At 37.5% G+C, this 18,329-nt stretch overlaps 1 protein-coding gene across 17 annotated transcripts in view; it reads right to left on the bottom strand.

Annotated features, from left to right (window-relative positions):
* Positions 1-416: 416 nt before the first annotated feature.
* Positions 417-18,329, bottom strand: part of SGK3 (serum/glucocorticoid regulated kinase family member 3) — a 160,781-nt gene continuing 142,868 nt past the window's right edge. For 8 of the 17 annotated variants that reach the window (XM_067017103.1, XM_067017098.1, XM_059042620.2 and 5 more), the window contains 7 exons: positions 16,653-16,765; positions 16,523-16,559; positions 14,719-14,805; positions 12,203-12,298; positions 10,134-10,289; positions 6,868-6,957; positions 2,563-4,432 (listed from right to left, as the gene is read on the bottom strand). In XM_067017103.1, the coding sequence (XP_066873204.1) occupies positions 4,262-4,432; positions 6,868-6,957; positions 10,134-10,289; positions 12,203-12,298; positions 14,719-14,805; positions 16,523-16,559; positions 16,653-16,765 (750 nt within the window). In that variant the 3' untranslated portion in view covers positions 2,563-4,261. Of the gene's footprint in view, positions 1,265-2,561; positions 4,433-6,867; positions 6,958-10,133; positions 10,290-12,202; positions 12,299-14,718; positions 14,806-16,522; positions 16,560-16,652; positions 16,766-18,329 lie in introns of those variants that run through there. The other 9 variants (XM_067017100.1, XM_067017099.1, XM_059042615.2 and 6 more) reach the window with 3 other exon arrangements.

The raw sequence follows: 18,329 nt of genomic DNA, 5'->3' as shown, positions 1-18,329 counted from the left end.
AGTGCACAGCACTCAAGTGCACAGCACTCTTATGACTTTACATAAGAGTTTTGACAAACACATAGCTTTGCTTCTGATATCTAACTGAAGCACATCACTAGGGGCTATCTTACTGAAGTAAATTACAGGAGTGTCGGTGTGCAGCATCAATGAATCATTAACAAAGTAAGCTGTCATTGAGGCATAAGAGAAAAATTCAACACAGCAAGGCTATATAAACTACTACCTGGAAAGAACCAAAACTCCAACACACTGAGGTCAAATTTGACCTTGAGTGGGTCTGTTTTACTGTATATAAGCCTTCTGGATTCCAAGAGTTAACTAATAAAACATAAAAACATTTGAATATTGACAACTCATTGTTGACTTCCCCACAAAGATTTAACTAAATTGAGTGGAAATCTCTGCTCTCTAATAAGGTGGAAATACTGAAATTTTATTAGAAAAAAAGGATGAATCTGAGATATATTCCTGCAAGAGAATTTACAGCAAAAACTTCAGTCACACTTAAACACAAGATTAGTAAAAACACCAAATGGGCATTGTTGTTACAGTAAGCAGGGTTATGTAGAGTAATGTAATTCTTTGTTTTACAGTATTCCCATCAGAGTCATATGGTGATCCATCATTTTCAGTACAATATGTAAAAATAACTTATTTGTAGGATCCTTTGATTGGCTACTTCATTGCTATAAATACCACTCTGAATTTATACTTCTATACTTGCTTTTTTTCTTTGTATAATATTGCTTTAAACTACTCTCTACTATCTTGATTTTGGGCAAATTATCAAAAAGTTACCATTTTGAGACAGCTATATTTCTTTCTGACTTAAGTACCTCTGTAAAAATGGGCATAATGCAAAGAAATAGTGAAATAAGAAATACTTTTCTATAGGGGGGGTCCCTTTAAGGAATATGTTTAACGAATTACAAATGGGTGATTATATAAAATTGCACCAAAAATGCTAAATAAGTGATATAAATCTCCAATTGGAATGCTTTCAGGGAAATTAGAGAGCAAATCCTCTTAATATTAGGTAGTGAAGGGGAACAAAAGTGGCAGAGAAGAAACCCAGTCTTTTTACAGCAGTAAATCCTTTTGATCATCTAAACAAAGCTATGCAGCACTCCCTGCCCCAAGTCGGTTTTATTTACACACAAAACTTGGTATATTTTTCAAGGTACGCATGCCACTTGAAACTCATCCATGTACACTCTGGGGTTTCATATAAACGAACAATCTCCTTGGGATACAGAATAATCTGTAAAAACCAACAAAAGTAGAAACTGCTGTTAGAGGCAAGTGGCAGAAAATCCCACTTCAAAAACAGAGCTAACTTCCAAACTACATACACGAGGAAGTAAGTTATCAATTTTAACACACTTCATTGAAAACCATGCCAGCACTACTAAAAATGTTCCCACATACCACTCCCACTTTTCATACAGTATGTGATGTACAAAAGAATGAGTCATAAAATATCTGTGTAAAGGTCTGTAATATTATGCCTATGGATAATCACTATAAAAGTTTTAGGTATGCCAAAAGATATTGGTAATGGTAAATTTTTATAGTGATAAAATTTTATAGGAATAAATATTTCAAATATTTAAATCACTTTTGAAACATTTGCCTTTGCTGAAATTATATCCCAACAGTGTTTATTGGCTCATAAGTTCAAAAATTATTTTGGCATAAAAACTTTTGAGCAGAGTACCTGCTGCCAGCATCTACGTCAGCTGGCACTTCTCCCCAAGTATGCCAAATTTTGTAATTTTCAGTGTGTGCTCTGACATGACAATGGTTGGGAAGCCCTACACTGTACCATAGGCAATAAGAGGTATGTGTAACATGAAGAAGGTCAGGGCTTCTTCATTTAGACCTTTGAGTTTATTTTGGCAATAACCATGAAATGGTTCAACTATTCAAAGGGCAGACCTTTTTCTAAAAGACTTAGCATGCTCTGAGAAAAAAAATAAACTTGAAACTTGGAAGAGATTTTGTTCCCTGAATATTAAACATGTAGGCCTATGATAATCTAGGAATTTCTATGTATGCCCAAATATTTAGGTAAAATTTTATACTTCTCTCCCTTACATATACGAATAATTAGTTTGTAATGACTATTGTAAGCATCACCAATTTTAATTTAAAATAATGGCAGGGGGACTTCCCTGGTGGCGCAGTGGTTAAGAATCCACCTGCCAATGCAGAGGACACGGGTTTGAGCCCTGGTCTGGGAAGATCCCACATGCTGTGGAGCAACTAAGCCTGTGCGCCACCACTGAGCCTGCACTCTAGAGCCCACGAGCCACAACTACCGAGCCCGTGTGCCACAACTACTGAAGCCCGCGTGCCTAGAGCCCATGCTCTGCAACAAGAGAAGCCACCACAATGAGAAGCCCCTGCACCGCAATGAAGAGTAGCCTCCACTCGCTGGAACTAAAGAAAGCCCGCACGCAGCAACGAAGACCCAACACAGCCAAAAATAAATAAATAAATAAATAAATTTTTAAAAATAAAAAATAAACAACATAAAATAATGGAAGGCATTAGATGATCATTAATCTTTTTGCTAGTTTTTATTATACTATATAAGATTTGTATTTCTTGTGATCTGAGAAACATCAATAGTCTATTTAAAATTTGTTCTTAAAAATATACAATATTGCACTTTAATTTTTGGCAGTTTAATTAAGGAACGGCTGAGTAAAAAAAAAAATCATACAAGAAACTACAGTTTTTGTTTTATAATAAGCAAAGAGCTTTGTATAAAAGCAGAGCTTACAGTAGTGCCAAATAAACCAAATATTTACAGTGTCGCTATTAAAGTCTTACCTCTAAAGGAAGATTCAGTGTATTGGATGCAAACATTACTAATCTAACAAAAGTACACTCTGCCTCCCCCCCTTCTGCTGAACAATTTTACGCTAAAGGGTATTCATGTGAAAAGTTTTTGTAATTTCTTTCTCAAGAGAAAATACATGGAAAGTATGCTTGCTCCTGAAGCATCAAAACTGTGTCACTAAACTCTTTCACAGTTTCCTTCAAGACCTGAAAAATCTCTAAACTAAGAATCAGAATCCCAAGGTAAGCATGAGTTTTAGTTTTTCTGTAGATATTCTTTTTTACAATTACAAGTACACAAGTTAGTTTTTTAGTATGATTTTAAGGTCAGCTTCCTGTACTTTTTCTAAGATACAAAAGATACTGACTATGCATCTGCCTAAATTATTTTTAAGTTTTGTTACATTGTAGTAAAACTGTATACATTTATACTGACCCATAATTTGCTATTCTACTTTTTAGTTCCCAATTAGGTAAATACTCTAGACAGTGCAATATTTTTTACTTATCAACCAATTAGGAAGATAGTTTTGAATAGCTATTTGCAAAAACAAATACCAAGATTTAGACCTACTTAACAATATATTAAATATTCAAAAGACCAAAAAGAACATAAATAGAATGTATTGGTAATATAAATACATGACACAGAGACATTCATTTTTGGCACCGCCTTTAAAAAAAAAAATCCAGCAGTACTTTATTTCCCTTCAGAGCTTTGGGAATACTTAAAATTTCTAACTATTAAACTTTTACTTTTCCTCCAGAGGAAAAATAATTCACCAATTTGAACTGGTATTTCAAAAGCATAGGATTTCCTTTTGTTACTTAATTTGATCTGCAGAATGAACAGTTACTCAAAGCATTAGCTAGCAGCCAATGAGTTAACTATGCTTTTATATTTTAATCCTACCAAGAAATGATTATGTCAGTGATTCATTATGGAAAGATATGGTTTCTTCTTAAACAACCATGTACCAATTGCATAGCTGTGATATGATAACTCAAAGTAGAGAGCTACGAAGGCATTAATGTTTTGTTAACTGAACTGAAACAGACTGTTAAAAAACAGTCTATCTTGGGTAGATGTTAGCGTAAACCTAGAGGGGAAAAAAAAACAGTCATTAGCAAAAAAGTTTTCTTTAAAAATAGGTTAATGCTAAGAACAGTAGCTTTTAAAATTTCTGTTTAAAAATAAGCTTAATAAACAAGAATACAAATTTTAATTCAAAACTTAGTTCTCTGAAATGCCCTATTTTCTCACATACAGCAGAAAATACATTTTTCATAGTTTTTAACATTACATGTAAAAATGAGGCACTAGTTAAACATCTGAATATTCACACAAACAGGAGTTTCCATCTCATCTGTAGGATTATATTTGCTCAATGGGTTCTTGATGGCAGACTGCTCACAAAAATAAGTCTTCTGAAGGAGGTGCGTAAGAGAAACCAACAAAGGCGTCGTCAGCCTCCAGTACGCTGGCATTCACTATGGAATAGTCAGAAGACACACACACGGAATACGGAACTGTTTCTTCTGTAAACGCTGCATCAAAGTTCCTGATATCATCTGGTCCTGCCTAAAACGTCAAAAACCATACTATTACTCACCTTACCTTTTATCCCCTTACTTCAGTCCCTCATTAAAGGCCCTTCATGAATTTGTCTATTTATTCCTGGCAAGTTTAAGATGTCTTCCTACTCCATCAATGTCTTTGAAACATTTCCTGACTTTCATTATTCAGGTCCTTCTTACAGTTAGGGTTCTCGTTGTTGGGGGGGGGGGAAGATAAGGGTGAGGAAGGCTAGCGTGACAGGGTCCTCGCCTATGTTAATTTGAATCTTGGGTCCAGCAACTGACCCACTTTCTCTCTACCCATCACCACCTCTAAATTTAGAAAAGGGGCTCAGGGAGGTTTTCAGGAGAAAAGTTTGCATCTCCGCTTCCATAAAATGCCTGCCCATCCAGTTGCTTAATTCTGGGGAGGTTGAAGCCTTTTGATGAAGAAATGAAGGGACAGTAAATAAAATTATGAAAGGTGACTCTTGTGCTACAGAGATCATTCACTGAGCATTCGGCTGTGACACCCTTAGCTCTAGAGACCCAAAGGGACTGGAACCTGGGAAATGAAGCATAGTGGCTACTTAGGCTCGAAGGTAGTGGTCAATCTTCCTTCACGAATCTGATACAAACTAATGGACTCTCCCTTTCCAATTTATTTACAGATTAAAACTGGGATACAGATTCAAGTGATTTACTCTTAAAGCCCATCTCTGAAGCTCTAGGTTATCTCTATTCTAAGAGGAAGGGAATCCTTAAAATGTTCAAGTCATCAAGTCGAACCAAGGTAAACAGGTTCAGAGCACATATATAAACCAAGGACACAGTTAGCCTGGTGGTCTACAAACAGCAGAGCAGAGACCAGGGAAATTCGGGACACTAGATTCTTCCATATGAGAAATTCCCCAACAGAGGAGAAAGAATGCTAGAAATTATACTCATGTATATATAAAAAAGTCATCAGGACTTCCCTGGTGGGGCAGTGGTTAAGAATCCACCTGCCAATGCAGGGGATGCAGGTTCGATCCCTGCTCCAGGAAGATTCTACATGCTGCGGACCAACTAAGCCCATGCACCACAACTACTGAAAGCCTGCGCACCCTAGAGCCCGCGCACTGCAACTACTGAGCCCACACGTCACAACTACTGAAGCCCATGAGCTCTAGGGCCCACATGCCACAACTACTGAAGCCTGCGTGCCTAGAGCCCGTGCTCTGCAACAAGAGAAGCCACCGCAATGAGAAGCCCGCGCACCGCAATGAAGAGTAGCCCCCACTCGCTGCAACTACAGGAAGCCCATGCACAGCAACAAAGACCCAACACAGCCAAAAAAAAAAAAAAGTCATCAAATTCTCATTTATAACCTTAGAAGCAAGGGCACTGGAACGAGACTAAGGATTGAATTCTGGCTGTGAAATTTGTTAGCTGTAATTCTCTATATAAACTACCCTATCTCTGTGAGCTTGTTTCCTCTTCTGTAAAATAAGAATACTGCCATCTACCTGTTAAGTTTACTGTGAGGACTGGATGCGTTAATACATAAAACTCCCAAAATTTGACACAGAGAAGGTGCTCAATAAATGATGAAAAATGTTCCTTCACTGGACTTTATAAACATTCTGTGAACGCCCTGATGGCTCCTGGCCAGTACTGAGAGGGATAAAACTGTATGGCTTACATTAAGAGTGAGAGAAGACTCTCTCCTCAAAGCACCTGAGCTCGAATTCTAGGTCTGCAATTTTAACTTTAAACTTCCGGCAAGTTATTTAACCTTTTCTGTGCCTAAGTTAACTCATCTGTATTACGTGGAAAATAGCGGTACTATTTCGTAGGATTGCTGCCAGGCTTAAGCAGTAACTTGGTAGCTTATTTGAGGCATAAATTACATGTTGTAATGCATAAAAATTATATATGTCTACATATAGGAAGCTATCATTAGTAATATCATTATTGGCCTGCTGATGATTTATGAATAATCTCCCTATCATTATATATTTATTTCCAAACATTTCAACATTGTTAATCCTTTAAGTAAAATGTTTCCATGAGTAGAATTAACAAGTCAAACATTGACTTTTTTTATATCCATCTAGAAAAAAATTGTGCGTTAGTGTTACTTAAAATGTCTGTTGGTTTATAGGTATGAAAATGATGCCTCAGAGTTACTTTAATTTGCATTTTTTTTAACCTGTTGAGCTTTCTTACACATGCTCTTAAGAAGCACTTCACAATTACTGTCTGGAAGATATTCTGATCAATCTAATGTAACTGTAATCTTATGGGTCATCTTGAAGTGATCAGTTGTACTAGACATCCTGAGTGACATGTTTCATAAGTATTAGGTACTGATTCTATTGGATTCAGGTTAGATTTTGATATCTATTGCTACAATTACGATGAGCTACAGTTCTATATTTCACTATTTTAGAAAGAAAGATTTGGATGTAAACATACCACATTAGGATTAAACGGTGGTGGAATCTTCTTTTGTACAAGATCAGTCCAGCTGAGTGATTCAAAAAAAGGATGATTCTGAATTTCAAGCTAGAATAGTAAAGAAACAGATTTTTTACTAATGCTGAAGAATATTTAAGGACTCACTGAAGAATTTTATGAAACCGAACCATTTCTACCTTGACCCTCAAAAGTTATTTTTAAGCACATGTTTGTTATTCAATTTGGCCAAACGGTGTAGTGAGAAGACTCCCAGAGCAACCGTGGGAGAATTAACTCAGAATGACGGACTGCAGTTACATCCTCTTCACAGTCATTGTTTCCTCACAGGTACAGTGGGGCTAACATTTCTGCCCTAGATATTTCATAGGTTGCTTCAAGAATCATTGGAAAATATGGAAATAAAAGTCGTATGAAAAGAATAAAGCACTACATAGGTACAAAGAATTATTATTACTGAAAGGGGAGGTAAAGATGTTAAATGAGAGTTTTTTACACAGTGGGGCAGGGGTAAAATCAAGGTGACAAGCTCTACTACCAAAAATGATTCCACTCTGGGAATCAAGAGTCGGCACAGTATTGATTCTAGCTTTTCTTCCTACAAGGAGCCATGAGAGTGTATAAAAAGTAGGATCCAACCTAGTTTGATGGGTTTAGAAAGACTTCTCAGAGAAAGTGGTATCTGACCAGAATTCTGGAAGATAAGTAAGAAGTAGGCAGACAAAAAAGAATGAGGGGAGAACATTCCAAGCAGAATACAAAGGGCCTGAGGGGGCAAAGAGCTTTGTTTGGTCAAGAAAATGAGAGCCCTATATGGCTGCGGTATAGGAAAGGAGTGGGATTGTCACACAAAGAGGATCTCAAGAGGTAAATGGGCTCATCACACCGGGTCTACGCTAGGAATTTTGGATTTTATTCTAGGGTCATGGGACTCCAACAAGGAGTTTTAGGAAGGGGAATGTCACAAATGTGGGGTTTTTTTGTTTGTTTGCTTTTATTTATTTATTTTGTGGGTGGTATGCGGGCTTCTCACCGCTGTGGCCTCTCCCGTTGCGGAGCATGGGCTCTGGACGCGCAGGCTCAGCGGCCACGGCTCACGGGCCCAGCCGCTCCGCGGCACGTGGGATCCTCCCGGACCGGGGCGCGAACCCGCGTCCCCTGCATCGGCAGGCGGACTCTCAACCACTGCGCCACCAGGGAAGCCCATGTTTGTTTGCTTTTTAAGATGACTCTGACTAATGGGGGAATGGACTGGGGAGTCATGATCAGAAAAAGGAAAACAGCCGCTACCGTGGCCAAACAGAAGATGACAATGCTAGAAAACGAGTGGCTGCAGTGGGAGTAGAGGGAGGTGTCTGGATACGGGAAAGATCTAGGAGGCAAATATACTAGGGTCTGGCTGTTTGTTGAACACGGAAGAAAGGAAGAGAGAAGAGTCAGGAATGACTCTCAGATTTCTGGCCCGAAGAGCATAGAAGGAAGACAGCAGGAGTTCAATTAGGAACATGCTGAACTCTCCAGAATCCACGTGGTGGTGTTGAACAGGCAGGTATTCTTTGAGTTAGAGCTCACTAGAGAGGGGTCTGGACTGAAGATATAAGTGTCAGATGAAGACACGACCAAAGCCATAGGGCCAACTGAGATTGTCCAGGAAGAGAGCAACAGAAGAAACAAGGGTCTGGGGCCAACCATAAGGAACTGCAACACCTAAAAGTCAGGGTGAAGAGGAGGAGCTTACAGAAGAGATTCTGGAGGAGGGCCCAGAAATAGAGAGGAAAGCACGAGATGAGTGTGTGCTCTTGCAGAAGCCTAGGAGAGGGCTGGAAGTTTAAATGCTGCTGAGAATGCAATCTGAGGAACAGAAGTACTCAACAATTCTAGTAGCTATTGTGGGGTAGACTGAGAAATGAGAAGAGACTGGAAAAGGGAGAATGAATATAGAAACTTTCAACTTGGTTTTCAAGTCGAAAACTTTCAAACTTTTCCCTTGGCTATGAAGGGAGAAAGAGACAGTATTGGAGGATCCAGGACAAAAGAGAGCAGTTATCTGTGCAGAAAAAAGCACGCACAGGGTTCCTTGCAAGGGGTCAGGATCCAGTAAAGGCAGAAAGCGACCTTTTCCACTATACTAGGAAGAAGGAAACAATTGGGGCAGGTGCACGTAGGTCTGCAAATCTGACAGCAGGAAGCTGAGTTGAGTTCTGCTCTGCTGATTCTATTTTCCCTATAAAATATCAATACAAGGCAAGAGCATCTGGTAAAAGTGAAGAAGAAAAGGAATCTGGAAATTTGGAGAGAAGGTCTAAAATAGTTAATACAGAGAGTAGGAGCATAAACTGGAGAAGCACTGAGGAGACTAATGACTAGACTTCACAGCACTTCCAATATTCCCCACTGTGCAACTGTCCTCAGCACTGTTCAGCAGCCCCGGGGTGACAGCTGGATTCATCTAGGGTGGCAATTTCTGCCAGTGAATTCAACAAAAGGACCAAGAGACAAGGAGGTATGAAGCATTAGCAAGATTGCCCTGAAACAATGGACTCTGGAGTCCAAGCTAGAGAGGAAACTGGACAGACAGAGCTACCTGCTGCACTGGGGAGTGCAGGAGAGGAAAAGCAGCAGCAGATGAGTTTATTATTCACAGATCAAGTTCAAGACCGGTAAAGAGCCCCCAAAAATTCCTGAGAAATTTTAATGAATTTAAAAGTTCATGTTCCTCGGTAGTTCATGAATTCACTAATATAACTCTAGTAACTGCACTAGCAATTAAATTACCCTGATTTGAAGGGAAAAAAAAAAAAAGCAAACCTGCAGATCCCATAATTATTTCAAGGAGGTGTCACATTTAAATTCTCAGGAAAAAAAGTGATTTAATGATAGTTCAAGCACAAGGTATTACCTCATGCAGTCAGAAGGCACTTACATTCTTGTTAAAATGATCTAAAAGTTTAGGCAATCAAAAAACGCATGCCACACATTTTTTTTAGAATGGGGTGGGAAATTCTAATAAATAATAGGGTATGAAAGCTGGATATGGGGGATGAAAGGACAGGATCAAATTGTTATGAAGATCAAATGAAAAAAATGCTTGTACAGGAGCTTTAAACACTGTACAGTTCTATAAAAACATTGGTGAAAATTGTTGAAATAAGCATGCTTCTTTTTCATGGTGCTATTCTAAAGAATAGCATTCATCCCGTTAAATACCACATAAAATAAGGATTTATCTTCAAATTATAAATAAGCTTAATAAAGAGGATACGTACGAAGTCTTCTTTGGCACCGAGTCGGTTTTGTCTGTCTTTTTCTAGGAGTTCTTCCAGAATTGACCAGGCTGTAAGGCTCACTCCTGGCCTCAAACTTAGGGGCTTGTGAAGAATATTGTCATACATTTCAGCAACATCTCGGCAATAAAAAGGAGGCTGGTGGGGGGAGGAGAAAGTTAGTACTAATTGAATTATGCACAGATGGGGTTAAAATAGTTAGATTTGGCCTTGATGTACAAAGAGCAGTCTGGCTGCACAAGTACAGAAAAGCACAGGCCTCTCTTTGGGCATATGAACATCTACAGTGTGGCCTTCATGTGAAGAGATTTTAAAACCCAGTGCGCTATAGAGCTTAATACATGTTCACTAAATGAATTAGGGTCAGTTTGTTCAATAACACCTGCAGAGAGGTGTAAATTGTATAAAAGTTGCAATAGGATCTGCTTTAAAGAAAACCACTACCAACCTCCTCATTAGGCATAATGATAGAATTACTGGAAATAGAGATTCAACACAGATCAAACAACTTCTTGAGACTTGGAAATAAACTAATTTTAAAAGATTTCTAGTAGAGATGGAGACTTAACTTGTGTCAGTGACAGTGTCCTGCAGAATTAAAATTCTACTCTCACAGCTTAAAGACCTGAGGTACAGCTCCAACATGAGAATTAGCCAGTTAATTTTTGAGTTACAAGTTTAAAGTAAAAATAATTTTTAAAGTTAAGAGAGTTACAGGCTTGTTATTATTTTCTTTTATATAGGAAAGAAAAACTTCATTTTTTAAAATCTAATTTTATTTTTAAATTGTTAATAAGTCTCATTAATGAAGTATGTGTTTCAAATGTTCCCTTTTGAATTAATTACATTCTATATGCAATGATAATATTTTATACTTTCATCAAAGTCCTCTAAAGAAATACAAAGGATTCGGAAATATCAGGCTGACAAATACCCAACACTTAAAGAAAGTAAGGTATAAAGTGGTTATCAGGTCTTCTAAGTCACCAGCATAACCAGAAAACTAGATCTTTTAACAAGCAGATCATGGTCAAGGGCAAAGAAGAGACAGCATTGGCTGTCATTAGGAATCTATCATTCAAAGTTAGCAACATGAGACAAAAGATGCTCTAAAACATACATCAGGGACTGAATTTCACTGAGATCGCCCCCATTTTCAGGGGAAACACACACACACACACACACAGAGCCAAACAAAAAAGCCAAGACCAGCTCAAGTCTCAGCGGATGGCAGATTTAGCTTAGTCGGAGCAGCAGTGTGGGTGATGAGAGCCTGGTCACCATCCTGAGGCTGCTGGCCACTCACGGGCCCAAAAAGGGAACCTACAAACTATTCTGAATGTTTAAAAAAGCCTAAAGAAAAACATACATTATTCCTGCAAGGATATGTAAGCTAATTAAAGTGCCTAAATTGTTTGCTTTTGGTTGGAATGATATTAACTCAATGTAGTAAAACAATTTGACTCGTTAATCAGAAGCTCTAGCTAACTGTGTCTTTAATTAATAAAAACTGGGGAAACTGATTACACAGCACACATCATTTTTTTCCAATGAAATATTTAAGACATGATGTTTATGATAAAGGAAATAAAGGTTTCCCAGTTAAAAAAAAAAAAGCAGAGCACCAGTATACTTATTAAATCCTATAAAAACAAAATATGAGGCAAAACTAAAAGGTATTATTATCTTCTGAGAAATAAAATCTTTTTCTTTCCATCTTTTTGAAATTAGGCAGAATGACTGGAGCAAACTGAATGAAAGTGGGTAATTTTAATGTTACAACTTGGTGTCTATTTCTTAAAAATGTAGTGGGATGAGAATATTTGAAGTAGTGATTAGTATGATAGAGAAATAATTATAAAAAATTAGTAAGAAAATGAAAAGTTTTTCTTTTTCGTGCATATCCCTAATGTGGTTTTAGATTCATTTAACCAGGTTACTACTGTTCTGTTAGTGTTATCTAAGTGTCCATGAGATTATTGAAAGAAAGAGAGAAAACTGAAATCACTTATAACACATTAGAATCACAATGACAGAGTAGAAATACATACCAATCCATACAGCATTTCATACAGAACAGCACCAAGGCACCACCAATCTACAGTATTGTCATAGGGCTGTTTTCTGATTACTTCAGGTGCTAGGTACTATGGAAAAGATTAAATATTAGAGCAACCCAATAAACAGTTGAAGACAAAATCTAGGAATAATTGAGAAATTTAATAAATTTTAGGTGTAATATCACACTAAATTAAACATGTTATCTAGATTTTCAGGTGGCTGGGTATTCTCATTCTATAGCAGGGGTTCTTGGGTGGTGCTACTCTTCAGAATCAATTGGGGTAATTTTCAAAATACACACATTCAAGCATTTCTCCCCAGAAACTGTGATGTAGTTAAGACAAACAGAGGACAACAAATGTACAAACTGTAATACTAAGTAGGTAAAGTAGGTGTTTTTTTTTGGGGGGGGAGCAGGGGGAGTCTTTCTCAAAATTAATTTTAGAAATTCTTATGACCATTATTCATAATTGATTCTCCTGAAAAAAGAATTTTTAGTGTGGCAATTACAATTCATTTTTTTCTTTTTCTTGAAAGAAAAAAGAATAAATTGCTTTCTTATTTAAGAATTACAATAGCAATTCTTTAACATATTTAGAAAAGTTGCTTAAGTTATTATATGGCTATTTACATTTCAAAGTGTAAAAAATTTAAACATCATGATTTTACACATATAAGATGGTGAATTTGAATTTTAGATTCCAAAATACATATTTCCTCTTCCCACATGAAATATATATAAGGAAATACATTCTTAAGCTTTTTTATGTGATCCAAAGAAATGGCAACATATATAAAAAGGGTTTAATAATTTCTGATCATATTTAGTTTTAGATGACCAAAAAAACTTCTATTTCCCTTCTAAAAATTACAGGACTTAAAGATTTTGTTAACTATTAAATGAATATACATCCAGAAAAAATGTTTCTTCATACATAAACCAAAATAGAATTATTACAAATATATACAAGTGCTAGGGTTAGATTAGAGAGAAAAAGGAAGAAAAAATACATTTCAAAGTAAATAGTTGTACTTATACTTTAAGTTTCTCATCTTGATTAGAAATCTGATGTGAGCTATTTATTTATTTAATTTTTTTTTTCTTCAGTATGTGGGCCTCTCACTGTTGTGGCCTCTCCCGTTGCAGAGCACAGGCTCCAGACGCGCAGGCCCAGCAGCCATGGCTCAGGGGCCCAGCCGCTCCAGACGCGCAGGCCCAGCGGCCATGGCTCACGGGCCCAGCCGCTCCAGACGCGCAGGCCCAGCGGCCATGGCTCACGGGCCCAGTCGCTCCGCGGCATGTGGGATCTGCCCGGACTGGGGCACGAACTCGTGTCCCCTGCATCGGCAGGCAGACTCTCAACCACTGCGCTAACAGGGAAGCCCTGATGTGAGCTATTTTATCACACATTTTTAACATGATATTTGCAATTACTCCACAATCTTAATTACTCTTAATTGCAATTAAGATCACAATTAATATTTTAAAATTAGAACACTTTAAACTAAACCTATGTATGTGTGAAGTTAGAATAGCAAGGCTTTCACATAAACTTTAAGGATTATTATTACTGTCTCAAATAGAAAGATACATTTTCTGCTAGTTAAAATGATTAGAGAATAGGATGTTCTGGTTAATAAATTCTGATTTGTAATATTTTCCCCCATATCCACTGCTTTATTTTCTTCCATTAAACAATTTCTATTATAAAATATTTTAACCATACAAAAAAATATAAGAATATAACAGAAACCAATAGTGCTGCCACCCAAATATAGGCAATATTAACATTTTGCCATATTTGCTTTAGCTTATTTCTTTTAAAAAACAGCTTTAGGGCTTCCCTCGTGGCGCAGTGGTTGCAAGTCTGCCTGCCGATGCAGGGGACATGGGTTCATGTCCCGGTCCGGGAAGATCCCACATGCCGCAGAGTGGATAGGCCCGTGAGCCACGGCCGCTGAGCCTGAGCGTCCAGAGCCTGTGCTCTGCAACGGGAGAGGCCACAACAGTGAGAGGCCCGCGTACCACCAAAAAAAAAAAAAAAAAAAAAAAAACAGCTTTATTACGATATTCACATACCACGCCATTCACCCATTTAAAGTATACAATTCAATGGCTGTTAATATATTCACAGAGTTGTCCCAACATTAACTCAATTAATTTTTGGACATTTTCATCACTGATTCATGATTCTTTTTTTTGTTTTAAGAATTAGAAATGTAATCAAATGTTTGAAGAAATCTAAGGTAAACTTTTAACATTAAAAACACGTATGCATAATTTATCTTTGTTGGGTTATCTGTGGTATTTCAAAATCACAGTTAAAAAAATATCAACTATCAATAAACTTTAAATGTTCAGAAGGGATGATTATCAGATATTTCCAGCTGGCTGGAAGCTGAAAATATTTTTACTCTACTTTTCTGATTTCAAATTTTATATATATAATTTGTGATTCAGTTTTGCATTTTATACATGAGTACATGAATGAGACATACTTCTTACCTCTGGTGTCCCACAGAATGTTGTTGTGGTGTCAGAAATAGCAATTCCTTCTTTACAAAGCCCAAAATCTGTTAAGACAACATGTCCCTGACAAATACACGGGCAGTAAGATAAAAGAATGCATGGACATAAATTGACACTTATTAAAACCATTGGATTTTGAAATAATCATAGATTAAAAGGAAATTGCAAAAACAGTACAGAGTTCTATGTCCCCTTCCCCCAATGCTGACATATAACTGTAGTAGTGCCAAAATCAGGAAACTGATATTGGTATAATACTGATAACTAGACTGCCAACTTTATTCAGTTTTCACTATTTTACATGCACCCATTTGTGTGTGTGTATGTGTAGCCCTATGCAACAGAGATGTATAGATTCGTGTAACTACCACCACTATCAGACAGAGAACGTCCATCATCCCAAAGGAACTCTCTCTCATGCTACCCTTTTATCTTTGAACTCCCCTATTCTCTCAGTCCCTGTCCCCTTGCAACCACTAATCTGTTCTCCATCTCTATAGTTTTGACATTTTGAGAATGTTATCTAATGGAATCATGCAGTGTGGAACCTTTGAGGTGGACTCTTTTCCACTAAGCATAACAACAAAAATCATGAACTAGTAAATGGAACATAATGAAACTTAAAAGCTTTTGCACAGCAAACTAAACTATAAACAAGACGAAAAGACAACCCTCAGAATGGGAGAAAATATTTGCAAACGAAGCAACTGATAATGGATTAACCTCCAAAATATACAAGCACCTCATGCAGCTCAATGTCAAAAAAACAAACAACCCAATCCAAAAATGGGAAGAAGACCTAAATAGACATTTCTCCAAAGAAGATATACAGATTGCCAACAAACACATGAAAGGATGCTCAACATCACTAATCATTAGAGAAATGCAAATCAAAAACTACAATGAGGTATCACCTCACACCGGTCAGAATGGCCGTCATCAAAAAGTCTACAAACAATAAATGCTGGAGAAGGTAAAATGATACAGCCACTATGGAGAACAGTATGGAGGTTCCTTAAAAAACTACAAATAGAACTACCATATGACTGAGCAATCCCACTACTGGGCATATACCCTGAGAAAACCATAATTCAAAAAGAGTCATGTACCACAATGTTCATTGCAGCACAATTTACAATAGCCAGGACATGGAAGCAACCTAAGTGTCCACTGACAGATGAATGGATAAAGAAGATGTGGCACATATATACAATGGAATATTACTCAGCCATAAAGAGAAATGAAATTCAGTTACTTGCAGTGAGGTGGATGGACCTAGAGTCTGTCATAGAGAGTGAAGTAAGTCAGAAAGAGAAAAACAAATACCATACGCTAATGCATATATATGGAATCTAAAAAAAAAAAAAAAAAAAAAAAAAAAAGGTTCTTCAGAACCTAGGGGCAGGACAGGAATAAATATGCAGATGTAGAGACCAGACTTGAGGACACGGGGAGGGGGAAGGGTAAGCTTGGACAAAGTGAGAGAGTGGCATGGACATATACACACTACCAAATGTAGAATGGATGGCTGGTGGGAAGCAGCTGCATAGCACAGGGAGATCAGCTCGGTGCTTTGTGACCATTAGAGGGGTGGGATAGGGAGGGTGGGAGGCAGACGCAAGAGGGAGGGGATATGGGGATCTGTGTATATGTATAGCTGATTTATTTTGTTATACAGCAGAAGCTAATGCTTCTCTAACCATTGTAGAGCAATTATACTCCAATAAAGATGTTGAAAAAAAAATCATGAACTAGGAGATTTTTAAAAGACAATACTTACTACTGAATCCAAAAGAATATTTTCTGGTTTCAAGTCTCTATCGAATTAAAAGGAAAGAAAAGGAAAACTGAATATGAACTGAAATAAAATAATAAAAAGACATTTTAGAAGTGAAATTTTAGAAATTTACCTGTACACTATTTTGATGGAGTGCAAATAACCCAATGCACTGGCAATTTCAGCAGCATAAAATCTAGCTCTGTGTTCAGGAAACGACCGTTCTCTTTGTAAGTGAAAAAACAGCTGTAAAATTGAAAAAAATAATGAATATTAAGATCATTCACACATAAAGTGAAACAAATAGATTCTAAAAATACAAAAACAGGATTTATTTTTGTTACTTTGAACGTGAGATAACAGTGCACCAAAGCACAGAACCGTGACGCCCCCTTGCCTATGTCTCCCCTCCACCTAGCAATCACGCTCTCTTCAACCACAAATCTTTCCCTATCCATGCTTACTGCTAGCTCATCTCCCGTGTACCCCTCAATCCTCAGTGTGGCAGTATCCTCGCACCACTCCAGGCAACCTCCCTGGAAAAGATTATTAATGGAGACCAATGATTTTGATACTGCCATGTAATTATCTTGCTGGGCCTTTTTTGACTGTTCCTTCATTTGAAAAAACCAAACACTATTTAGAGATCGTAAACTAGTGGCTGGAAGATCAAATCTAACCCACAGATATACTTTGTTTGAACCAAAGAATGTTTTCAGAAAAATCTAAAGTAACTGGTAACATTTAAAAACTGGGAAATTTTTTCTTTTGGTTAAAATTCATAGTTTTGGTTTCTTCTGGGGAAAAAAAAAGGGTGGGGGGAGCTTTGCACCATTAAGGCTAAATTCAATATGGTGGCAACTGGCTGGAGCTCATTGGCAGCTGGACTCTCCAGTTCACTTCTTACACTTCCTAATTCTTAATGTATTTCTCACAACCTGTCCTCTAGTCACCAGGTTACCTGCCTAGGCAAAGTTGGCTCTAGGTCCTTACTCTAAGTCTTTGGGCTTCTAAAACAACAATCTCTCATTGGGGGCTTTCTTCTACCTTGGACAGTTCCATCTCCGCTCCTTTCTGGGCCCTTATGCTGCAGGGATTGACAAATTGTCTGTCCTAGGTTTCTCCACTGTTATTCTTTCTCTGGATACCCTCCCAGGCAACTTAATCCATTCCAATGATTTTAACCACCACCTCTATGTTGATGTTGCTCGTGTGGAGAGCCCTCTGCTTGGAGCTTCTACTGAAAAAATCTGCTGCCTGCTGCTCCTTCTTGAATATTTAACAAGCCAACAAATTCAATTTGTCTAACCCAGCGCCGTTGGTCTTCTCTTACAGACTTACTGCCACTGCTGTATTGTCTCATTTAATGATATCACTTTCTACCCAGTCCTCTAAGCCATGGGTGGCAGCAAGGTAAAGTGGAAATAGATTTTCAAACTGAAAAGCTAGCTAATCATCCTTGGGTTCAAATCCTAGTTCTCCTCTTTTTGTGTGTAATTCATTTAACTTCTTTGATTTTCAAAGACTGTCTCCAATTTTTTCTTAGCCTCTTTTGAAAGGTGATGGTGAAGATCAGTTACAATAGATCCTGACAGAGTACATAAATGGGGCTGACCTGGGATTCACTTCTACTGCTCCTTTACCCTTAGTCCCTATATCCAAACAATGAATAAATTCTTCTGTTTTTATCTCTTATTTATTTATGGGATACTCCCCCCTTTTAACCATTACCACTGCTTTTATTAGCTGCAGCTTACTCTATTGTAATACTTTATTTACTGACCTTCTGATCATATCTGTCTAATACACA

Source organism: Kogia breviceps, chromosome 17 (genome assembly GCF_026419965.1).
Source record: "Kogia breviceps isolate mKogBre1 chromosome 17, mKogBre1 haplotype 1, whole genome shotgun sequence".
Classification (NCBI taxonomy): domain Eukaryota; kingdom Metazoa; phylum Chordata; class Mammalia; order Artiodactyla; family Physeteridae; genus Kogia; species Kogia breviceps.
Note: the sequence above shows the minus strand (reverse complement) of the source record. Positions and strands in the feature narration are given on the sequence as shown.